The sequence below is a fragment of the Cervus elaphus genome, chromosome 3 (genome assembly GCF_910594005.1).
Source record: "Cervus elaphus chromosome 3, mCerEla1.1, whole genome shotgun sequence".
In the NCBI taxonomy this organism is placed as follows: domain Eukaryota; kingdom Metazoa; phylum Chordata; class Mammalia; order Artiodactyla; family Cervidae; genus Cervus; species Cervus elaphus.
In genome coordinates this window covers 7178334-7203699 of record NC_057817.1, presented here as the reverse complement: position 1 = coordinate 7203699, position 25366 = coordinate 7178334, and the positions used below count along the sequence as shown (strand labels likewise).

General features: G+C 38.5%; 2 protein-coding genes, 1 long non-coding RNA gene and 2 other non-coding genes across 13 annotated transcripts in view; 4 read left to right on the top strand and 1 right to left on the bottom strand.

Annotated features, from left to right (window-relative positions):
• OSBPL8 (oxysterol binding protein like 8) overlaps window positions 1-9876 on the top strand; it is a 162243-nt gene extending 152367 nt beyond the window's left edge. For all 6 annotated transcript variants that reach the window (XM_043879911.1, XM_043879902.1, XM_043879935.1 and 3 more), the window contains 3 exons: window positions 1653-1758; window positions 3477-3579; window positions 5733-9876. In XM_043879911.1, coding sequence (XP_043735846.1) covers window positions 1653-1758; window positions 3477-3579; window positions 5733-5865 — 342 coding nt within the window. In that variant the 3' untranslated portion in view covers window positions 5866-9876. The remainder of the gene's footprint in view (window positions 1-1652; window positions 1759-3476; window positions 3580-5732) is intronic.
• The window catches only part of LOC122679353, a 29135-nt gene extending 14196 nt beyond the window's left edge, over window positions 1-14939 (bottom strand). Inside the window, exons 1-2 of one of the 2 annotated variants that reach the window (XR_006336370.1) lie at window positions 14712-14939; window positions 4007-4124 (exon numbers count right to left, since the gene is read on the bottom strand). This is a non-coding gene — a long non-coding RNA (uncharacterized LOC122679353). The remainder of the gene's footprint in view (window positions 1-4006; window positions 4125-14711) is intronic. The other variant, XR_006336369.1, reaches the window with a different exon arrangement.
• A 108-nt stretch (window positions 14940-15047) lies between these two features.
• On the top strand, window positions 15048-19180 carry BBS10 (Bardet-Biedl syndrome 10). 3 transcript variants are annotated; one of them, XM_043879957.1, is made up of 2 exons: window positions 15048-15295; window positions 15864-19180. In XM_043879957.1, exons 1-2 carry the CDS (start codon window positions 15111-15113, stop codon window positions 17842-17844), a joined length of 2166 nt encoding a protein of 721 aa, XP_043735892.1. In that variant the 5' UTR covers window positions 15048-15110; the 3' UTR covers window positions 17845-19180. The 3 variants fall into 3 exon arrangements, with proteins under 3 accessions (XP_043735892.1, XP_043735905.1, XP_043735898.1); XM_043879970.1 differs by lacking the exon at window positions 15048-15295 and adding an exon at window positions 15296-15398; XM_043879963.1 differs by lacking the exon at window positions 15048-15295 and adding an exon at window positions 15490-15663.
• A 253-nt stretch (window positions 19181-19433) lies between these two features.
• Window positions 19434-19543, top strand: LOC122686217. The gene has a single exon (XR_006338660.1). It is a non-coding gene; the product is annotated as a U6 spliceosomal RNA (small nuclear RNA).
• A 4425-nt stretch (window positions 19544-23968) lies between these two features.
• On the top strand, window positions 23969-24075 carry LOC122686560. The gene has a single exon (XR_006338830.1). It is a non-coding gene; the product is annotated as a U6 spliceosomal RNA (small nuclear RNA).
• The last annotated feature ends 1291 nt before the right edge of the window (window positions 24076-25366 follow it).

Below are 25366 nucleotides of genomic sequence, written 5' to 3'. Positions count from 1 at the left end.
ATTGATACTGTTTGGTTGTACTTACATAAGATATCTAATAAGCAAATTGATAGAAAGTTTAGAGGTTACTAGGGACTGAAGGGAGGAGAGAATAGGGAGTTACTGCTTGTCACAGAGTTTCTCTTTGGAATAATGAGTGTGTTTTGGAAGTAGTGGTATTGGTTGCAGAATATTATGAATGCACTTAATACAACTGAATTGTACACCTAAAATGGTTAAAATGGCAAAAAAAAAAATTTATGTGTGTGTGTATATAGGTGTGTGTATACATATATACATATTATCACAATTTAGAATTTTTTAAAAATTTTAAATTTTGTTTCTTCCTTTAACAACACTATCATATAGTGACATATAAGGCATCTATATTTCCTAGCAATAGAGTTTACTGATCACATTAAATCTTTTTCTACTGAGAGTTAGATTACTGACTCCCTGTCTCATTTTAAGTAACTTCTCACCAGGCCTTATCAATCTCCTTATCTTGGCATCAGGCCATGTCAATCTCTTGAACTACTGTTTGACCTACGTCTCTAAGAGTGTGGATTTAGATTCTAAATGTTATAAATATATTTTAGGTTTCCATGATTTAAAGTATGAGGGCACAGTGTAGGCTGAATCTAGAACCTGGCTTGTTATTTATTCTCTGTAATAAAATTATACAAATTTCAATTTGAAGCCTATGACTAAGATTTGCAAAATTATTTCAAGGCATGGTTAACTGGGGATAATTCCTATTTAGAACATTAAACAGATAAGAATAAAGACTTAAGACCATTGATTCTGTGTTTTCTAAGCATATAAATTACCTTGCCCTTCTATTGCTAATTTCTTCTCTTGCATTTTTTATTCTAAGGCAAATTTAGTCCTAATTGATGGTTAAATACACTTTTGAATTTTGTACATTTACTCAGATATTTACAGTAAGTTTAAATTATGCTCTGCATGACAATAATATCATTTCCATTTATTGTAAGATGCTTTCTACATTATCCAGGTATTATTAAAACTTTTAGGTAAATAATTTTATTGGAAACCCAACATCATTCGGTGAGAATGTTTGTATTGTTGGAAACAGGTATGATCTTAAAGTAGCACTGTTAAATTAACATTCAACTAGAGGTACTAACATGGGCTTCCCAGGTGGCGCTAGTGGCAAAGAGGCTGCCTGCCAATGCAGGAGACGCAGGAGACGTGGGTTGAGTCCGTGGGTTGGGAAGGTCCCTGGTAGGAAATGGCAGTGCACTTTTCTAATTGTACCAGATGTACTAACTGTGCAGTTAGAAAAGTAGGGTATCTGTATTCATATTTGTGTGTGCATAAAAATATCTCTTGAAAGATACACAGACTAATAGCATTGAGTATCTTTTTAGTGAGGGAGAAACTGGGTGTATATGAATCAACAGTGGGGAGGAAACCACTTCACTATATATTTTCTTACACGCTTTAATGTTTGTGCCAAATTAATATTTCCTATTAACATTTTAAATATTTTGAATAAGTGTATCACATCTTGTTAAGTTTTAATTTTTCATATTTGTTTTTATTTCTAAGTATTGTGCCCATGAACAGTTTTGACAGTTGTACAACATTGATCTTTAGTTACAAAATTCAGCACAAATTCACGTAATAACGTGATTTTCTGTTTTTAGGTGAGTGTCCCCAAAATGAAACATAAGCCAGCCAGGCAACAGAAGAAAGTGGCAAAAGGCTATTCCTCTCCAGAGCCTGATGTCCAGGACTCGTCTGGGAGTGAAGGTAAAAGTACTTACTGCAGACTACTGATTATAAAGAGTCTGAGTTTTTAAAAGGCTATTACTGTACTGTGATATATGAAAATGGTTTTTCATATTAACTCAAGAAGATTTGTAAGTTTTGGTAGGGATAGGGATGATGTGCAAGAAAAGCTTTTTTAGATTATAGATAAAGTTTAAAACCAGGCCACAGGGTAAAGTCGTCGAAAGGAAAAAAGGGGAAGCATGCAAGTCAAGAACCACACAGTAGAAGTAGCTCCTATGCCTTGTTAGCGTGTGGAAAATTGTTAATGGTTTCCTAGATTCAGCACAGGCACCATTTCTTGAGTTTTGGGTTCAGTTCCATGCTTCAGAAGTTTTTCATTCTCATAATAAATTACTGTGGTGTCTAGAAATCACAGACAAGTAGAAATATAACTATATCAAAATTATGAACTAAATTAACTAGTGTACCATTTCTAAGTCACATAATTTACAAGCTGTCTTGAACTACACTGAGATGTAATCAAAGATTAAGGTAATGTCTGAGACGTTATGAGAAAATAAAGTTTTTTTAAAGCCATAGTCTTTACTAAGCTTACACTAAGCTGGGGAACTTAGTTTTACAGAGGTAATACTAGAGATGAAGAAATGGTAAATGCTAAGAAATCAGTAAATAACAAATAGTAAAAAGAGTTTAAAGGAAAGGGAGCTGAATTCAGTTTGAGGAAAGGTTCTTAGAGGAAAGGAACCCTCGTGAATTACTAGAGTTTTTAATGGATTATAGCAGTCTAGGCTTGAGGGATGCAGGTGAGTGGACAAGATAAAAGAGGAGTAAAATGAATCAAGTTTTTCTAAAAGCAGGAGTCACATGGTACCATTGTGCTCAAAAGGAGAATATTGTTTATGCTGTTGTTCCCATTTCACAGTAAAGGAAACTGAGGCAGAGGTTAACCTGCCCAAGGTCATATACCCTGCAAGGCAGTGTGTGTGTGTTATATATGCAGATATTCTGGCTCCTTAATTCATTGTCTTATCCGCTCCACTGTATTACCTACAATGTATCAGTAGCTAACATGGCCAAACCGGGGGTTTAAACACACATTACTACAACCATGTAAGTTTGAGTAGTATTATTATCCCAAGTTTACAAATGAGATAGCTGAGACCTGGAGAGAGATTAAGATCTGAACAAAAATGGAAAGGAAGAAATGGATACAAGAAGGGATTAAAAAAATACCATACACTTTGTTGGTTGACAATAAAAATTTGTAGAAGAGATACTAAAACCAACAGAAAAGTTTTAAAATTTAGGTGACTAAAGGGAATAAAGATAACATTAACAATTAATTTTAAAAAGCTGAAAAGGGAGCCGAAAAAGCTGACTTCTTCATATGTATACAAGTAGGCAAGAGATAGAAGAGTAACACCTTCCCCAAATTAATATATGTATTTTTAAAGAAATATTTTTGTCCATTTTAATTGGCTAAAAAATAAAACTCATTCAACCCAAAATTTAACTACTTTATGGTTACTTTTAATATATCTGAAGTGTTCTAGTTTTGAAATATGATTGAAACTTCAAAAATCCCAAGTATTAGGAGTAGTATGTTAGTCTCTAAACCATAAAAATAATGTCTAGGAAAATTTTTATTACATGAGAATCATTAATCTGAAATGTAAATTGTTTATAATTAAATATTTCCACTATTTTCACTGTGTTTATTCTCAATGTCTTTTTAGCTCAATCAGTAAAACCAAGTTCAAGAAGAAAGAAAGGGATAGAACTGGGAGACATTCAAACTTCAATTGAATCTATTAAACAAACACAGGAAGAAATTAAAAGGTAATCTATACTGACAGTGACTATTCATTTGAGTCTAGAGGAGTTAAAAATCCTGTTACATAGGAAGTCATATGCACACTTTACACTTTTATAACATTGCTAAGCTAAACTAGAACCCTGGCTTCTAACATTGGATTACGGAAACATGGGAAATTCCTTTGGCACTAAAGTACTGGGGGAGAGAGGGAGGTTGTTTTGTCTCATCTGCGAGGCTAGAATTGGAATCTCATCCGACTGCTGTAGCATACTAGGAATGTAGCTGAGTTAAATGTGGACGTGGGATGGTTTTTGAGAAAGTCAAGGCTGCCACAGTTCTTTGTACATGGCTATTTTTAATTGGAATACACCAATTGTTGAAATATCGAAATACTTTGATAACAGTGGGTGAGACCTTTTGAGTGTTCCCTTTGCATTCCCCCACACTCACCTCCCCATGATCCAGCACCGAAAGGTCGTAAACCCTGGGGCAGTTCCTTGTAAGGGAAGGTTCCTCTCCTGCTCTGTCACTCAGGCCAGCACAAGTTCAGATTGGTTATATCCCATTGCTGTAACAGACGTTAAAATTTTTTATATTAGCCAACCTGCTTTTGTGTATTCAGCACTCAGTGCTAGCTGTTCTGGAGGATTTTTTAAAGATACTCATTCTATTCTTGGTGATTTTACCACTTATATTTAGTTGCTGTTTTCAGCCTCATCTCCTGCCATTCCTCTACACTGACCCCGTGCTCTGGTCCTGTGAAACTTCCCACATCTCCAGAATATAGTGTGCCCTTTCATATAGGGGCTTCCCTAGTGGTTCAGACGGTAAAGAAGCTTCCTGCAATGCAGGAGACCTGGGTTTGATCCCCGAGTTGGGAAGATCCCCTGGAGAAGGGAATGGCAACCCACTCTAGTATTCTTGCCCAGAGAATTCCATGGACAGAGGAACCTTGTGGGCTACAGTCCATGGGGTTGCAAAGAGTTGGACATGACTGAGTGAATTAACACTTTTGTCTTTGGATCTTTACCCACAGTGAATCCACTTTTTAAACTGCCCTACCCTTCAAGAAAATCCCTGTTTATCCTTCAGAATATAATTCAAATGCTACCCTTTTGGTAACATTTCTGATCACTCATCCCCTCCGCCCCCAGAGTTTCTAACTCTCCCACCTGGCTTGTGTGGTTCCCATGAGTCTTTCTGAGTGCTTACTATACTACAGAGTTGTGCTAACTGTGTGTCTGTTCACCTTCTCCCACCCCACCCCAACTGGACTGTGAGCTCTTCTAGAGCAGGGAGCATGTCTTCTGCACCTTGGTATCATCAGTCCTTATATAAAGTGATCACATTTCCTAATTTAATTATATTTATAAATTAATGCGCCTACTTGTTCATTTTGCCTCCTTTTTTCTATACTGGGAAAACACTTTAAAAGAAGTCATAAAAAGAAAATATCTTCACTAATCAGCTTGTTTTAGGCAAAGTATTTAGAGTTGCATGAGGATAATGTAAGCTTGTATTGTGACTTAATTAACATTTTATTTTTGTTAGCATATGAAATGCTTACAGAGCATTCTTTAAGTTAGAAATATCATAAAATTTGTTTTTTTCCTGATAAATAAAGGATTTTTCTCCATCTCTACCTTTGTCTCCCTAAAAAAAAAAGATAAAAGAACCTTAGTGGACCAACTGAGAGGCAATATTTTAAAGTCTGCAAACTTTAAAAATTATGCTTGACATGCTTAGTCACTCAGTCATGTCCAACTCTTTGTAATCCTTTGCACTGTAGCCCACCTGGCTCCTCTGTCCATGGGATTTCTCACGCAAGAATACTAGGATGGGTTGCCATTTCCTTCTCCAGGACGTCTTCCCGACCCAGGGATCAAACCTGCGTCTCCCGTGTCTCCTGTATTGCAGACAGACTTTTTACCCACTGAGTCATCAGGGAAGCCATGCTTAACACAGAGCATTAAGTCATTCATTTGGTACAGTGTACAGTACAGATTCAGGCAAAACCTACTGGTGGTTCCACATAGCATAGTCAGCTCCCTGGTCAGGGTGTGGTAACTGTTTGAACTTTATACAGTTGAATTATGTGGCCATATAGCAAATTGTGATTTCTCTGCTATCATTTTTCATAAATAATTATTACATTTATTGTTGCTTATTTTTGTAGAAATATTATGGCTCTTCGAAATCATTTAATTTCAAGCACACCTGCCACGGATTATTTTCTTCAACAAAAAGACTACATCATCATTTTTCTCCTGATTTTGCTTCAAGTCATAATAAACTTCATGTTTAAGTAGAAGTCCTTTACAATTGAGTTAATGAACTGGAATGATCAGATTTGGCCTGGGACCAATGTTGAAGTTGGTTTGGTCTTTATTAAAACATCACTATTTCTAAAACTGAAAACCTTAGAAATAAATGTAGAAGTGTTGACTTTTCATACCTTTTATCCTTAACCTGAAACAAGAGCTATTCTATTTGATTATTAAAGTGAACTGTGTGTTAAGTGCCAGAACGTTTCTAGCTTTTGTCAGAATGTGTCTACATGTGAGTATAATAAATCCACATGTATACACAATTGTGTCTTATATATACCTTACAGTAATCTTTGTAGTCTATGGTATGTTCATGTAATGAAATATATAGCATTAATGTCAGTCATAACAAAAATGCTATCAATCTTAAATATGTAACAATCTATTTTCTTCATAAAACAGGCACAAAACTTTTGTCAGTAAGGAATTACAGATGGGAAATAATGGGATAATAGGGATAAATAGTCCAACACACTGTACTGTTAAAAAAAAATCATTTCCAAAGTATTCAGCTCACCTGTCTTCTTACAAACAGAAAACAAACAAAAAAAAAATGTGTGGTCAAATTGAGACAAAGTGGCAAATTGCTTTTTTCAAAAGTTTACACAAGATTTTTTTAATCCCTAGAATTTAATATTTATAGATAAAAGTATAAATATATATATGTGTATATCAACAGCAGAAAACTGGTATGCAGCTACTTGGATCTATTGATTCTATCTTTCTTATTGTACGTATATAATACCCACTTAAGCACTTGCTGGAAAAAAGTGTGGTCAAACTTGATTGCTGTCCTTTTTTCTTATTTTCTTAAACTCAGTTGGTCCAGTAACATAGGCTAAATTCTAGAGATGTTTGTAGGGCATATAAAATGCTGATAATCATGATTTTTCATTATGAAAACCTTTCTTTAGTTTTCATTTAGATTCTGGTGTGTTCAGTGAAACAGTAGAATAGAAAAATATACATATATATATAAAACCAATATTTTACTTCAAAAGCCAAATAAGAGAAGAGTGATAAGAAAAGACACTTAGTGTGGTGGTAATTATGCATTTTAAAATTGGTTTCTTTAAAATGTGCAATAAGTTGAGCATCTGAGAAGAGCATCAAGTTCCGAAGTTTAATTCTCTGTTCTCCTCTGCTCTCAGTAACTGCAGTTTGTGGCAAAACCACAGTTCCTCAAGGTTCCTTTTGTTCAGGCTCAGGCAAACATTTTCCCTAAATTTTTTTTTCAGTTTAATATTTTTACTTTATGTATCTTAGAATTCCAAAAGTAGATTTTGAAATGAAAATGAAGGTCAGAGAGGAAATAATTGCTCTGGCTACATTTGCCCTTGACTAAGAAGAGACTGTGAGACACGAGTAAAGTAATAATCAAATGTTTATGCCATGATAATTATATAATAAAGGAATGATTACTCAATTACTGAGAACTGGAAATGGTAGGAAGAGCCTGCTTTGTTCCTCCTGACCAATAGAATGATCTTTAGTCTCCTTAGAAATGTTTTTTAAATAGATTATACATAAATAAGATATACCTATACCCAGTATAAGCATAGGTATGACGACGCTAGAACAGGTGGGGTTTTTGTTTGTATTTCATACTTGTTGATATCATTTTTGTACTCACTGTTACCAATATTATGCTCAACTGCTTATTCATTAATATATATTTTGTATATATTGTACAACTTGATCCTTTTTTATGGCTTAAATTAGAATTAATTTATATACGTTGATTGGCTAATTGCAAAAATAATTTCATCTTTAAACCCTGAAAACTGACGTTTTTTTGTTGGTAACTCCCTTTTGGGGCTTTAGGCTTGTCTACTTGTATGATACTCTCATTTGGTCTTAGTGTTTTATTTGTATGGTTATCCTCTAAGACTAGAGAGGGAGTTGTTTTCTTTATTTTTAAAACTTTCTTGTTAGGGTAAACGTTATGGGTTCTTATTATCCCAGGAGTCAAAAACTATTTCATGAGAAAGAGCAGGGTTACTCATGCTGTTTCTTACACACTAAAAGCATGTGTCTAATAGTCTCACGCTGTTAGTTATGTGAGTTCCTTTCTGTGAACTGAACACAAAACTCAGGAGTTGGTGGCTTAGTTTTATATCGGTTCTTGCACTAGGCTTAGTATGTGAATCCTTTAGAACACATAATGAACTTTGTATTTCGCCATATATGTAATTGACTTTGAATGTTTTCCACCTGAGATTAATCTTCCTTCACACATGGACTCATAAAAATTGTGATTTACAGTTCCCAGTTATCTGAGAGTCTCATGATGGTTTCTAGGATTTAAGACCTATAACCAGTTTTTTTTTTTTTTATTTGATCAAAAATTTTATTTTTTCACTGGAAAATTTAAATAAGTAATAGTTATTGACATGTGCATTTTTGTTTTAGTTATTAAATATACTATGCCTTCAGTTATCTACCATTTAATGAGATGGAGCTGGCCCAAGAAAAGACAATAAATAGGGTGTGTGATATAAGTAAGTTTCAACAGTAGATATTTCATTTGTATTTCATATCACTACTTTTTTTGTATTACTTATAAAGATACAGTGTAATTTTTGTTACCATTCCATTGAAAAAGTTGGCCTTGTAAAATACAACTCTCATTTAGTATTCACACTTTTGTGCCTTTAAGAAAATAATTTTTTGTCATTTTTGTGTTACAGCACTGTAATATGATTCAAAGTATTTATAGGCTTGTCATAAAAGGGTCATTTCTCTGTGTCACTTTATTTCCTTTTATATAGCTTAGTATATTTAAACAGTAATGCTGTACTTTTATAAGGGTTTGTCCATTTACCCATCTCAAATATATTCTTCACTTTCAGACATCACTGAAGTAGAATTGTCGGATTATTCTGAGTATTGTTAAACAGTGCCTTTTCGATGGAATTCCTGTTTTAGGGTGTCAGCTTGTGCCATATATACACAAAATTATGTGGAGAAGGCAGTTTTACCTTTTTGAAGAATATCTTGGTCAAATATTTTAAGAAAACAAATGTATAAAATTCCATTTTTTCCAGTGTTTCACGTTTCTAGTGAACAATGAATATATTTGGGGTTTTTTTGTTTGACATACAGTGATAATGACATTTGATGAGCCATACATGACGCTGAAGATTATTTTGAATTATGTTAAATGCACAGAAATATTAAAATTAGCATTTATACCAAATTTTCCAATTTGAACCATAGCTGAGAGGGGAGGAATCCCACACAGATCACTAAGTTTACATTTGAACTTCTATCTTATTTGTTGACTATGTGGAAAAAGAGATTCTTTAACCTGTATAACTTGCCACTGTTATGTAATTTGGTTTTATTTTGTTTACCTATAGTGTGAATTTAGTATATTTAATTTACTTTCTGTTACTCTTAACATGCTGTTTGTTTTGTTACAGTTTTAATTGAAGATAGACTGTTAAAATTGTATAGGACCAGTGTCTCCTTAATGTGATTAACATATTTAGAAGAGCCACAAGAAACCCGTGACAAAATGAATGTGAATATACTTTCTAAAATATTTAGAAAATTTTCTTTCTGAATTTATCATGAAAAATTATTTGAGAATTAAAATAATAAATTTAAAGAAAAAATGCCATGAAATATTTGAACTGATGAGCCACACAACTTCAGTTGTAATTTTTTACTTTTTAGCATGTTAACTATACATCTAAGTTAAATATCCTGTTTAATGATCATTTATAAATTCAAACACTGGTCAGTTTTGTAAAACAGAATAAAAGTATGTTATCTGCAGTGTAAGTACAGCACACTGTCAATTTCTTTTCCTTAAGGTGCATAGTAAATGTACAGATAGTCATAGGCAACTGTTTTGTAATGTATTACATTTCTAATCTGTTACTCCTAACCTATTATAAATGTTTGCAGAGACAAAAGAATTTTTCTAATAATCTGTAAAGTGATGCTAACTTCAAGTAGGAATTCTGAATAAAATTTTTAAAAAGAGCAAACTGATCAAATGACTTTGATTATAACATGGTGACAAAATTACTTAGTATTAAGTTTTTACTTAAGTCATTTGGGGGGTAGTTGTGAAGGATGGTGAAGGGATTTAACAGCTAGGGTCTCTAATGTATGCTTTACATGATGTTTTACATTCATTCTTCATGAATACCCATAACCTTCAAATAAGTGGAATTTAGATTTGAGAGATGAAGAGGCTCAGAGAAGTTAAATAATTCTGAAAGCTACATACTAATAGTGATAGCAAGCCCAAGTTTGAATCCATGTCTGGCTTCAACGTCCATTCTCTTTCCACTGTACACTTAAATAGAACTCTGATCGAAGCACTTTACTTTTAAATGTTTGTAATAATCCATTGCTCAAATCAAGTAGCACCTTTGTGATGGATAAGGAAAAAAACCTTGCTATCCTTCAGTTCAGTTCAGTCGCTCAGTCGTGTCCGACTCTTTGCAACCCCATGGACCACAGCACACCAGGCCTCCCTGTCCATCACCAACTTCCGGAGTCCACCCAAACCCATGTCCATTGAGTTGGTGATGCCATCCAACCATCTCATCCTCTGTCGTCCCCTTATCCTGCCTTCAATCTTTCCCAGCATCAGGGTCTTTTCAAATGAGTCATCTCTTTGAATCAGGTGGCCAAAGTACTGGAGTTTCAGCTTCAGCATCAGTCCTTCCAATGAACACCCAGGACTGATCTCCTTTATGATGGACTGGTTCTCCTTGCAGTCCAACGGACTCTCAAGAGTCTTCTCCAACACCACAGTTCAAAAACATCAACATTTCAGCGCTCAGCTTTCTTCATAGTCCAACTCTCACATCCATACATGACCACTGGAAAAACCATAGCCTTGACTAGACGGACCTTTGTTGGCAAAGTAATGTCTCTGCTTTTTAATATGCTATCTAGGTTGGTCATAACTTTCCTTCTAAGGAGTAAGAGTCTTTTAATTTCATGGCTGCAGTCATCATCTGCAGTGATTTTGGAGCCCCCCAAAATAAAGTCAGCCACTTTGCACTGTTTCCCCATCTATTTGTCATGAAGTGATGGGACTGGATGCCATGATCTTTGTTTTCTGAATGATGAGCTTTAAGCCAAGTTTTTCACTCTCCTCTTTTGCTTTCATCAAGAGGCTCTTTAATTCTTCTTCAATTTCTGCCATAAGGGTGGTGTCATCTGCATATCAGGTTATTGATCTTTCTCCCGGCAATCCTGATTGCAGCTTGTGCTTCATCCAGCACAACGTTTCGTGATGTACTCTGCATATAAGTTAAATAAACAGGGTCACAATATACAGCCTTGACATACTCCTTTTCCTATTTGGAACCAGTCTGGTGTTCCATGTCCAGTTCTAACTGTTGCTTCCTGACCTGCATACAGATTTCTCAAGAGGCAGCTCAGGTGGTCTGATATTCCCATCTCTTTCAGAATTCCCCACAGTTTATTGTGATCCACACAGTCGAAGGCTTTAGCATAGTAAATAAAGCAAAAATAGATGTTTTTCTGGAACTTTTTTTTTGATGATCCAGCGGATGTTGGCAATTTGATCTCTGGTTCCTCTGCCTTTTCTAAAACCAGTCTGAACATCTGGAAGTTCACGGCTCACATATTGAGGAAGTCTGGCTTGGAGAATTTTGAGCATTACTTTACTAGTGTGTGAGATGAGTGCAAATTGTGCAGTAGTTTGAGCATTCTTTTGCATTGCCTTTCTTTGGGATTGGAATGAAAACTGACATTTTCCATTCCTGTGGCCACTGCTGAGTTTTCCAAATTTGCTGGCATATTGAGTGCAGCACTTACAGAGCACCATCTTTTAGGATTTGAAATAGCTCAGCTGGAATTCCATCACCTCCACTAGCTTTGTTCATAGTGATGCTTCCTAAGGCCCACTTGACTTCACATTCCAGGATGTCTGGCTTTAGGTGAGTGATCACACCATCGTGATTATCTGTGTCATGAAGATCTGTTTTGTACAGTTCTTCTGTGTATTCTTGCCACCTCTTCTTAATATCTTCTGCTTCTGTTAGGTCCATACCATTTCTGTCCTTTATTGAGCCCATCTTTGCATGAAATGTTCCCTTGGTATCTCTAATTTTCTTGAAGAGATCTCTAGTCTTTCCCATTCTGTTTTCCTCTGTTTCTTTGCATTGATAGCTGAGGAAGGCTTTCTTATCTCTCTTTGCTATTCTTTGGAATTCTGCATTCAAATGGACATATCTTTCCTTTTCTCCTTTGCTTTTCACTTCTCTTCTTTTCACAGCTATTTGTAAGGTCTCCTCAGACAGCCATTTTGGCTTCTTGCATTTCTTCTTCTTGGGGATGGCCTTGATCCCTGTCCCCTGTACAGTGTCACAAACCTCCGTCCATAGTTCATCAGGCTCTCTATCAGATCTAGTCCCTTAAATCTATTTCTCACTTCCACTGTATAATTGTAAGAGATTTAAGTCATACCTGAATGGTCTAGTGGTTTTCCCTACTTTCTTCAATTTAAGTCTGAATTCGGCAATAAGGAGTTCATGATCTGAGCCACAGTCAGCTCCCGGTCTTGTTTTGGCTGACTGTATAGAGCTTCTCCATCTTTGACTGCAAAGAGTATAATCAATCTGATTTTGGTGTTGGCCATTTGGTGATGTCCATGTGTAGAGTCTTCTCTTGTGTTGTTGGAAGAGGGGTTTGTTAGGACCAGTGCAGTCTCTTGGCAGAACTCTATTAGCCTTTGCCTTGCTCATTCTGTACTCCAAGGCCAAATCTGCCTGTTACTCCAGGTGTTTCTTGCCTTCCTACTTTTGTATTCCAGTCCCCTATAATGAAAAGGACATCTTTTCTGGGTATTAGTTCTAAAAGGTCTTGTAGGTCTTTTTAGAACTGTTCAACTTCAGCTTCTTCAGCATTACTGGTCAGGGCATAGACTTGGATTACCATGATATTGAATGGCTTGCTAACATAGTTCAGTTCAGTTCAATTCAGTCACTCAGTCTTGTCTGACTCTTTGCGACCCCATGAATTGCAGCACGCCAGGCCTCCCTGTCCATCACCAACTCCCGGAGTTGACTCAAACTCAAGCCCATTGAGTCGGTGATGCCATCCAGCCATCTCATCCTCTGTCGTCCCCTCCTCCTCCTGCTCCCGATCCCTCCCAGCATCAGGGTCTTTTCCAATGAGTCAACTCTTCACATGAGGTGGCCAAAGTACTGGAGTTTCAGCTTCAGCATCAGTCCTTCCAATGAACACCCAGGACTGATCTCCTTTAGGATGGACTGGTTGGATCTCCTTGCAGTCCAAGGGACTCTCAAGAGTCTTCTCCAACACCACAGTTGAAAAGCATCAATTTTTCAGCGCTCAGCTTTCTTCACAGTCCAACTGTCACATTCATACATGACCACTGGAAAAACCATAGCTTTGACTAGATGGACCTTTGTTGGCAAAGTAATGTCTTTGCTTTTTAATATGCTATCTAGGTTGGTCATAACATTCCTTCCAAGGAGTAAGCATCTTTTAATTTCATGGCTGCAATCACCATCTGTAGTGATTCTGGAGCCCAAAAAAATAAAGTCTGACATAAGCATATATCAAAACTCACATGAAAATGTTTTCCCCCCAACAAATTATCTGTTAGTTCCAACTGAGTCAACATCAACATCACATACGTTACAAGAAATCATTCCTCTAGTTTTCCTCCATCATCCTCCAAACCTGTATTTGCTTCCCTCAGTTGCTTCTGGCTAAGAGCAAGTTGGTTTTGTCTTACTGTGGAGAATGGGAGGGCTTACAGGTGTCTCCTGTCCTATACTAGGAGTAAAGGCTAGGGAAAACAGCCCCTCCCTGTTGAAGCTCAATGAAATACCTATAAGGTAATTTTACTGATGTTGACCGAACTCTCATAGTTGTATTGGGTTGATAATTCTTTTGAACCTTACAAAATATCCCTTTCTTGTGGAAATAGTGGGTCCCTACACTGGAGACCCTGATGCTGGGAGGGATTGGGGGCAGGAGAAGGGGACAACAGAGGATGAGATGGCTGGATGGCATCACCAACTCGATGGACATGAGTTTGAGTAAACTCCAGGAGTTGGTGATGGACAGAGAGGCCTGGCCTGCTGCGATTCATGGGGTCGCAAACAGTCGGACACGACTGAGCGACTGAACTGAACTGAATACCAGTGACAAGTGACAGTCATTTGTTGAGACGTTGTATTTGTTGAGTGCTTAGTACGTATGACACCTCGCGCCGAAAACAAACAAACAAAAAAAATCCCACAGCTTTCTAAACACTGTCCAATGTCGCACTCAAAACTTTTTTTTACATATCACCATTTTTTCTTCTACAATGAGTAAAGTGGAGACAAGAGAATGTCACAGATAAATAAATGGCACAGCAAACCCAGGTAAATCTTAGGCCCATGCTCTTTACCATTTCATCCTTAAGAGAGAGGGGTGTGTGTCTTAACGTAAGAAACAGTATGTTCTTTCGGCTTAACAGTATTTTTTCTTCCTGCCATTGGATTGTGTGCAATAATCCTGGGTCACTGTTTTGAAAGCATGCTATTGATTACCAATAAGTCTTAACATCTATCACCTCTGCTAAAGAAAAAGAAAATTGCGGTGGTGAGGATTTCATGTTGTTGATACTTAAGCCCAGGAAATGTGGCAAAGCCATCTGCAGAGAGCATGAAGCCTGCAGCTCGTGACCGTGGCCAGGCCCTCCTCAAATGGCCTGCATCGCGAAAGAAAACCGCTGGTGCAGAATGTGGACAGGATATGCACAAGTTCAAGGCAGAGGTCTGAGAACGAATTTTTGACAGCAGTGGGAAACGAACCGAATTCTAGCCGCAGCGCCCAGTTCCTCCACTATCGTGCCGAGCTCCTCGGGGACGGAGGGATTTGGTGGCAGCTGAAGCCTCCAAGAAAGGAATGAATTCACCCAGTGAGCTGGGGAAGGGCTTTCGGCTTCCTCTCCAGAGGCAGCTCCCGAGAAGCCCCGACGTGTTTTCTACCTTCGCGGGCTTTTGGACCGCTAGCTCTACTGGCCTGACGGTGCAGCCATTTCCGGTAGACGGGCAGGACGGCCGACCCTCGCCCAACCAAGAAGCCTAGTTGCCACGACTTCCGGTCTTCTACCCGCCCCTTCCGCTTCCGGCGGTACCCATCTCTGTTCCTTCCCGGGAAGCCTGGTTTTCTGCAAGCGGGGTCCGTAGGCCGCTGGAACCTGAGGGGCTATGGCCGCTGCGGGGTCTGTGACGGTGGCGTTGCATGTGGCGGAAGTGCTAGAAACCATCGTGAGCGGTTGCTTGGGGCCCGAAGGGCGGCAAGTTCTGTGTACCAAGCCCACTGGCGAGGTGCTGCTCAGCCGGGATGGAGGCCGCCTATTGAAGGCGCTACATTTAGAGCATCCCGTAGCCAGGTACCCGCGATGCACGCTCCAGCCGGTTAGAGGATCCCTTAATTAGGTACTCACGTCCCACACTCCAGATGGACACCTAACGTCAATCTCTCTGGACTTGTCCGTAAGGTTTTGCTCTTTGGGAAAATTGACCTTTACCCTCTCGCTCAGCAGAAAAAGCCCTGCCATTCTGCCAGTAGGAGCTAGCCCGCGAAGATGGAAAAAGAGGTCGGGGCTTCTTGGGAGCTGTCCCTGGAGAAAACTGACCTTGGAGGAGACCAGTGTACGCTCAGAGTTAGAGCGCCGTCCTAGGGAACATTCCACAACTGAAAACATTTCTCTTTTCCTGCCAGCTCGACCCAACCCTAGAAACTTGAAATAGAACAAAGGTGGTTCTGTTTTTCCTTTTTAATTAACAGAAACCATTCAGCCTATTTTTAAGTAGATTTTAAAGGGGAAAAAACGGACTAAGGACATCAAGGAGATAGTATTCTCGTTTTATGGATGTGAAAACATGCTTTCAACTTGATTCAGATGTGGAAAGGCGGCCCTCTGAAAATCTAAGCTGCTTTCTTTCTTTCTTGTGCAGGGTGATGGTGGCCTGTGTTTCCAGTCATCTGAGAAAAACAGGAGATGGTGCTAAAACATTTATTATCTTTCTTTGCCATTTACTCAGAGGACTTCGTGAGATCACAGACAAGGAAAAGGATTATTTCCTTTTTGAAAATATTCAAACCTGTGGAAGGCATTGGAAAAATTGCTGTCAGTGGAAATTTATTTCCCAAGCTCTTCTAACATTTCAGACACAAATATTAGACTACATTATGGACCATTACTTAAGTAGACACTTCTTGTCAATCTTTTCTTCATGCAGTAAAGAAAGAACATTGTGTAGGAGTTCTTTAGAGATGCTCTTAGGAGCATACTTTTGTGGAAGAGTGGGAAGAAATAATCACAACTTGATATCTCAGTTGATGTGTGACTATGTTTTCAAGTGTACAGCTTGTGAAAGTAGGTTTGAAGAAGTACTTGAGATAGTGGATGACTGTTTTGTTGAGTTGAAAGTTGGTGTCACCGGCCTCCCTGTTTCTGATTCCAGGATCATAGCTGGGCTTGTGCTTCAGAGAGACTTTTCTGTGTACTGTCCAGCAGATGGTGACATAAGAATAGCGATAGTAACAGAAACCATTCAGCCTCTTTTTTCAGTTTCTGGATCAGAGTTTATTCTAAATTCAGAAGCGCAGTTTCAGACATCTCAGCTTTGGATTACAGAAAGAACAAAAGCAATAGTGAAACATTTACAGAGTCAGAATGTAAAATTACTCCTATCTACTGTGAAACAACCAGACTTAGTAATTTATTGTGCAGGACTGAATGGCATATCTGTGGTGGAGTGTTTATCATCTGAAGAACTTTCTCTTATCCAGAGAGTCATTGGTCTTGCTCCCTTTGCACTACCAGAGGCCTCTTCTCAGTATGAACTCTCGCACACTGCTTTGGTGAAATTCTGTAAACCCCTCATCCTTAGGTCCAAAAGGTATGTTCATCTTGGCTTGATGAGCACCTGTTCGTTTACACCACACTGTGTACTTCTTTGTGGACCGGTGCAGGGTCTCATTGAACAACACGAGGATGCTTTACATGGAGCATTTAAAATGCTTCGGCAGGTATTTAAAGACCTTGATCTAAATTATGTGACACAAACCAGTGACCAAAATTGCACATCAGGTCCTCGTATATATGAGAATAGTAGAGAAAACAATGAGTTACCAAAAATTGTTAACAGCTCAATACAAAGGTCGTATCAGGACACTGTTGTAAAGAACAAAGGCGAACTGGCAAAAACTCAAACGAATTTAAAAGTATGTTCAAATTTGATAGTTCCAGGTGTCAAATTAGAGGAAAATGTATTGTGTTCAGGACCAAAAGTGGCAGTAACAGATTCATACCAGACAGAAGAAACATTGAGATGTTCATCCCCAAACAAAGGGACGATAATGGATGACCATGAACCATATATTGAGAGTAATTCTGCTAACTCAACAACAGAAAATACTAGAAGAGAAATTTCTTATGGAAATTTACAGGTTACAAAACTTGCTAGAAAGGACAGCATGTTATCACTGAGATATAAGTCACTAGAGATGTGTACTTCCCAAAGTTACTATTTCTCATCTATACCAGCTGGTTGTGTTTTGCCTGTGGGTGGTAATTTTGAGATCTTATTGCATTACTATCTTCTCAACTATGCCAAAAAATGCCAGCAATCAGAACAAACCATGGTTAGTAGGATAATAGCTAATGCACTTTTAGGCGTTCCCAAAATCTTGTATAAGTCTAAGAAGGGAAATTACAGCTTTCCACAAGTATATGTAAGAGCTTTCCAGGCACTACAAACCAATCAACCCATGATAAGCAACCAGACAGGTTTGGAATCAGTTGCTGGTAAATACCAGTTACTAACTTCAGTTCTTCAGTGCTTGACAAACATTTTGACTGTTGACTTAGTAATCAATATTGAGAGACAACCTCAGGAAATTTATGATCAAGATTCAGAAGAGGAACTATAAAATTGGAAGCTTTTTATTAATCAGTTTTAATCCAACTCAAGCCATAAAACAAGGCAGGCGTGTGACCACTGATTTTCAAGTTAATTCAACCTAGTTAGGAAAATATAACTTTAAAGTCTTTAGAGGTACGTGAGGCCACCAGACATTCAGATATGAATATTGTAGATTGCATTCATTATGGAACAGTTCTGAGGAGGAAACCTGGATGAGCGAAGCCAAGGTCTGAGTAAGTGGATCTTTTTTCCCCCTTGGTGTCCCTTGTCTCAGCTCTGAGTTAGTCTGTGGTTTGAGGGGAAGGTGTTTCCCTTTTACTTTTCTGCATCATTTTTCACTCTTCTTCCCTTCTGCCTTGCCTTTCTGTAGTTAGTTAATAGAATAATCTCAGATTTGGATGAAGTCTTCAAATGCCATCCTACTTTAGTTGCTCATAAAACATTATTTGCTTTATTGAAAATAATTTATTTTCCCTACTCATAATTTCTGTAGCAAAAGTCTCATTCTTTTTTCTCAAACAGTATATAAGTAAAATTATTTTTTACTGTAATTGTCCCCTTATTTAGAGCCTGGATAGATTTTTTTCACCATTCATGCACCATTGAATATGTTACCATAAATAGGATTTTGTGGATTGTATTTATTTTCATTTCTTTAATTGAAATAATTCCAAAAAGAATATGAAAATCGTACTATCATTTTCTCCTGTTCTGTAAGAGCTTGCAAGACAGTTCATGTATCTGTTGGGTTTTCTTGTATTTGATGCATAGCCATAGTTCAGTAGTAACAAATAATTTGAGGGTTACAGTTGGCTGTCTGATCTGTGGGTTGTACATCAATGGATTCAACCAACTGTGGATTGAAAATATTCAGGAAAAAAATTTACAGAAAGTTCCCAAAAGCATAACTTTAATTTGCCAGGTACACTGGCAACTATTTACCTAGTATTTACATTGTATTAGGTATTATAAGTAATCTAGAGATGATTTAAAGTACAAAGACTATGTGCATAGCTTATATGCAAATGCTGTGCCATTTTTTTTATAAGAGACTTGAACATCCACAGATTTTAGTGTCTACTGGGGGGCGGGGGCTGGGGGTGTGTTCTAGAACCAATCCCCCTTAGATACCGAGAGACTGCTATATTTATTTCTAATATGAATTTTTTAATGTTTATGTTTTAAAGGTTTATAAATGCAAATAAGACTGTGATTCTAGCTGTGAATAAGGGCAGTATCTTCTGCTTTTGGTAGTTCTCTGTAACACCCTAGGCAGTACTATGTTCATACCGAGTTTTCAGAAGGGCTTGTTGAATAAAACTGTTTTCTTTAATCTGTTCTAATTATGTGTTTCCTGTTTACTAATTCAGCAAATTCTTATTGAGTGCTTACTATGTGCCAGATGCTGAATATACCATGGTAAACAAATAGATAAGGTTCCTACCTTCAGGCACTTTTCCTTAAAGGTTAATGTGTAGTAGATAGTGACACCACTTGGACTGAAATTAAATTTGGGAAAAGCAATTTTTAAAATTTCATTACAGTTAAACTTGAAAAAGCAATGACTGACAGTGTATTAAAAGACTGTAATGTCCCATGCTCAGTTGCTCAGCACACATACTAAAATTTGAACAGTGAGAAGATTAGCATGACCCTTGCACAAGGATGACACACAAAAAACTAATGTTCCATCATTGCAAATCTTTCATATTAAATAAAATTTTATTTTTGTAAGGTTTATGTTATATGAAAGTGAAAGTGTTAGTTGCTCAGTTGTGTCTAGCTCTTTGAGACCCCATGGACTGTGGCCTGCCAGGCTCCTCTGTCCATGGAATTCTCCAGGCTAGAATACTGGAATGGGTAGCTATTCCCTTCTCCAGGGGATCTTCCTGACCCAGGGATCGAACCAGGTCTACATTGCAGGAAGATTCTTCACCGTCTTAACCTACCGTCTGAGCCAAGTCACTCTGGACCTCTTATGTCATATGTGGTAACACTATTTCACTTCTGTGATTATGGAGAAAGTGTATTATTTCTCTTTCTTATACTAAATCCATAGATATATAGATGTACTGTAAAATTATTGTATCATTTTTTCATTCACTTTTTAAAATTGCCTGTCAGGTCTCTTGATAACTTTGCTTTATTTTGCTGCTGTTGTTTTAAATACTTCTCCATCAGTGAAGGCATTCAGAGGCTTTTCCGTGCATGCCCATGCCTTTCATCTGGTAGGCGTTGATAGCGATTAATAGTCACTGGCCCAGGAGCCCCTGTGTAAGCTGGGAGTGGGTCTTCTGTGTTTGGTACCTAATCTAACATCTGCTGCAGAGTAGTAGCCAGTAAATGTCTGCTGAGGAGCTCTGGTCCTCATAGATGTGGTCCTAATTATTTCTATCAAGCTTTCATGGCAAAGAATCTGTTTGCAGGGGAATGAAGCAGAAAATGTAGAACAGGTCTATACAAAGCAATCTTTTTTCTTTTCATTAAAAACATCCTCAAAAATGGTGATAAAGCTTTCATGGGTCATCCTTGTTCTTTGCAGAATAACCCTAGGGAATTCACATTACTGAGTTAGATAAAAGAGCGTTTCTAAAAATGTGGTTACGTTTTACTTAAACCCACTTCCACAAAGGGTTTGAGCTGACCTGCAACAAAAATAAATAAAATTAAAGTAAAATCTGAATAAAAATTAAAGAAGATGAAAGAAAATGATTGGTAAAGATGATTAAAGTCAAGACCATGTTCCTGTTTTTATTGCTGCATGATGAATATTTTTATTCATTCAAAAATTTTATTCAAATTTTACTTGATTTGAATCACTGTATCATTACCCCTCACGGCTCTGAGAGCTGCCTGAATTTAGCTGGACAAGTTTCACTGTATTCTGTTGGTTGAGGCAGCCATAAAGTTCAGCTGAAATTCAAGGGGAGGGAACACAGGCCCCACTACTCAATGGGAAATGTCGATGTCACCTTAAAAGAAGAGCATGTGGGTTGAGATGTGTTGAGGCAGCTATCTTTGGAAAACAGAATCTGCTAAACCAGGGGAGAGAAACACTTCTCAACTGAGGTTTTTATTTTCTGTAGTTACTGTTTTTTTGTTTGTTTCTGTAGTTTTATGTCAGTCTACCTTCCACAAACACATTTTCCCCAGTAACTTTTATGAACCCCTTATTTTTTCTCATTGGGCCAGCACAAGCCATTTTTATTCCCAAAACAATAGGCATTAAATAGTTGAACATCCTTTAGTTGCTTTAGCCAAAGAGTTGTTTAACCATGTTACACTGAAAGTGTTATGATATCCATGTTTTAGACTAAAACGGGCAGGGAAGAGTTCACTTTGAGCCTGAACTTTTATCAGCAATTGCTCATTCCCTTCCAAAAGGAATAGTATATGTTTTTCCCATCATCACAGCAAAGCAGGGAAAAGAAGAACTGCCGTTTGGCGGGCGGGGGGCGGGGGGGGGGGGGGTGCGGCTAGGCTGGAGCTTTGTAAATAGCAAGAGATTGGTAGCAACCCTCCTGGCTCAGACAGTAAAGAATCTGCCTGCAATACAGGAGACCCAGGTTTGATATCTGGGTTGGGAAAATACCCTGAAGAAAGGAATGGCTGCCCACTCCAATATTCTTGCCTGGAGAATTCCATGGGCAGAGGAGCCAGACAGGCTGCAATCTATGGGGTCTCAAAGAGTTGGACACAACTGAGTGACTAAGCACACATACAAATCTAGATGGATCCAAAAGTAAATGGTGGGACAGTAACTGGAGGGGAGAGCATGCACAGGGCAGAGCTGATTTCTCAGTGTGTATCTTACGGCATTTTGATTTTTGAGCCATTTGAATGCTACTTACTCACATGAAATAAAATTTTAAAAAGTAAATTTAGAGCATACACATATGCTCTAAATAGCTATTTAGAGAACATGAAGCAGTCATCCTGCTTTGGACATGTTAAGGGTGAGCATCCATGTGGAGACTGGGCTGGGAGGTGGCTAAATGGGTTGGGAGGTGAGGGGAGAGTTTGGCTGGAAATACAAAGTTTGGAATCATTGGCATGTGGTGGCACCCACGTTATAGAACTAAATAGAACCTACAGAAGCAAGTGCAGGTGAAGGCCACGGCTGAGCACTGGGGAACTGGAGCATCACTGGCTGGGAGCGATAGCTAGTAAATAGCTAATAAATAGCCTATTAAATAGCTAATAAAATAACGATCCTGATCTAAAGAAATGCAAGATGATGATGGAAGAAGAACAATGTGAGATACACACTAATGGATCAGTGCTTTTACAGAAAAAAAAAAAAAATGATACAGTCAAAAAGGGGAATATTCTCTTAGCCATAACTGGGTAGCGGTTTTTGCAACAATTCTGGAAGCATTCTTCCTCAGGAGGTTACTCTGAGCCAAAGAAGTGCCGGCAAGCAGTGTGGCATTCACTTCCTTGGAGAATTTCCAGTCCTGTGTATGTCTCCTTTTGTAGACTCACCATCAGATTTTGTCAGCCTGCCGAGAATGGCTCTGTCTCAGGGACTGAATCTAACCACACTTGTGAGTGTGACCAATTTATTTACATTAAGAACTGTCCCAGGAACAAGATTATTCCAAGTCCATCTGACCAGTCGGACCTATATGTGGGAAGTCAAGTAATAATCATGTGGTTGCTCAGTAAGCATGGAATCAGAACAGGAGAAATCAAATTAACCACGTAAGCCCGCTCCCAGCCAGTGATGCTCCAGTTCCCCAGTGCTCAGCCGTGGCCTTCACCTGCACTTGCTTCTGTAGGTTCCATTTAGTTCTATAACGTGGGTGCCACCACATGCCAATGATTCCAAACTTTGTATTTCCAGCCAAACTCTCCCCTCACCTCCCAACCCATTTAGCCACCTCCCAGCCCAGTCTTCACATGGATGCTCACCCTTAACATGTCCAAAGTAGGATGACTGCTTCACGTTCTCCAAACCTGCTGCTTCCTCAGCTGCCCCATCACAGCTAGTGGCATCACCAGTCTCCCTCTCAGTCAGAACAAAAACCTGGAGCCGTTTTGACTCCAGTCTTACCTTCACATCCTGCAGCCAACCAGCAAGTCCCACTGCCCCACAGATGAAGTAGGTTTCATATCTGCCCATTTCTCAGGATTGTCTTTCCAGCCTCCAGTCACTTCATCTCGCCTGCAGTAGCTTCCTAATGGTCTTGCTTCTAGACCTTGCATTTTATCCTGCACTGATTTCCCTACCCCCAACTTTTTATGTCAAAAATTTTAACTCCACAAAAAAAGTTGATAAAAGAGCACAACACCCACAAACCCTACATCAGAATTCACCATTACCATTTAACCCTTTGTTCATGCATGAGTGTGTGCACACACCCACACTTTACTGAACTATTTGAAAGCAAGTTGTATCCCTAAATACCTCAGTATGTATTTCTCATGAACAAGGGCTTCCCCTACATGACTAAATGATTCTTTTTAAGATGCAAATCCTGTCATGTCATCCCTCTGCTCAAAGTCTGCCAAAGGTTTTTCCTTCACACAGAATGAAATCCAAATTTTTCGTAGTCTACAAGGCTGTCCATGTTCTATCTCCTGCTTATCCTTAAATCTTACCCCCTACTACTCTCCCTGCAGCTTTCCCTCACCAGTTACACTGTCAGTCAGGACAAGTTATGCCATAGTGAGGTAACAAAGAACTCCAGATCTCAAGAGGCTTGCCACAATTCATATTAATGTCCTCACATAGCTATTAAAGGTCATCTAGGAGCTCTGACCCCACATGATCTTCTTCCTCAGTCCTAGATCAGGGCTGATGGAGCAGTTGCTGTCTTTAACTTTACCAGTTATCATACCAGAGAGAGAGAAGAGATCTAAAGGGTCTTTCATTGGCTGTGTTTGGGAGTAGCACATGGCATTTCTACTCATGACTCACTGCCCAGAATTAGTCACACGGTGCTAACCCACTCACAGAAGAACCAGGTGGTTCCATCCTACCTTGCGCCTGGATGAGGAGAGAACTCTTGGCAGACAGCACTAATGAACACCCAAACCGGCGTTCCTTCTGCCCCTTGACCACACAAGTCATCTCAGCCTCTGAGTTTTCCATTTGCTGTTCTGTCTGCATAAAACTCTTTCCCTCTGTGCTCACTTCGGCAGCACATATACTAAAATTGAAACAATACAGAGAAGATTAGCATGGCCCCTGTGCAAGGATGACATGCAAATTCATGAAGAGTTCCATATTTAAAAAAAAAAAAAAAAAACCTTCTTTCCCTCTGACCTTCATATGGCTCACTTCCTCACTTTATTCAGGTATCACTGCTTTGTTGTCATCTCCTTAGAGATACCTTTATTGACTTTTCACTCTAAACATATTCCTTCTCCATGACCTTGCTACCTTGGTAAGCTCTTTTTGAAGCACACATCTAATGTTATTAGTGTGTGTGTTTATTTTTTACAATGACTGCTGTCCCCACTAGAATAAACTTCTTGAGAACATGGACTTTTTCACTTCCCCATTCCAGCATGTAGGATACTGCTTAGCCAAGTAGGCACTCTACTAAGTTCAGTGAATGAATGCATGAGTGAATGAATGAATACAAATGGACCAATGGAAAGACTGACTAAGTCTCCCTTCTCCTGAGCAGTGATCCCAGAGAGCCAACCAACATTTGGATTTGCCTCAGTGACTCCATTTTTGTGTCTAACACTACCTTAACCGACGCACCCAGTTTCTTCTTAAAATACTAAATCACTGCAACGTTCTACCATCCTGGAAGCCATTCTGTTTCCTCCAGGTGACTTAGCATGTCTCTGTTCTAAATAGTCATTTGTTCATTTTAAAGAGCAGCTCTCAGTAGGAAATTTTATTCCCAAGTCTATGCAGAAGGCCTCCCTGTAGCCTTACGGATTGATGACATGTTGTGGTTGAATCACATTTATGCTTAGATTAACAGTATAGTAAGGGCTTCCCTGGTAGCTAAGATGGTAAAGAATCCACCTGAAATGCAGGAGACCTGGGTTCAATCCCTGAGTTGGGAAGATCTCCAAGAGAAGGGCATGGCAATCTACTCCAGTATTCTTGCCTGGAGAATTCCATGGACAGAGGAACCTGGCAGGCTGCAGTCCATGGAGTTGCAAAGAGTCAGACATGACCGAGTGACTTAACACTTGCATTTTAACAGTGTAGCAAATATGCATAATTTTTTAGTCTCTGTCACTTACGACTCCTCCTTTGCATGTTTGTATTTAGCGCCAAGTAAAATCAACAGGCAGCAATGCCTGACCTTATTATAGACAAGTGTCTGGGTGAAAGCCTCCCAAATGATTATAGCAATCAAGGTTCTTATGCCCAGATTAAATATATCTAGTTAGTAATTGGGTATACTCTGTGGACTACTCAGACTGGTTTCCATTCTGTCCCCCACTATCGGGAAATCCTTACTGCAGCAACAGAAATGTCTGTTTTCTTTAAAAAGGGGACCCCATAGTATATGCAATCTTAATACGTATTTCAGAAGTATATTTATGTAAAACTT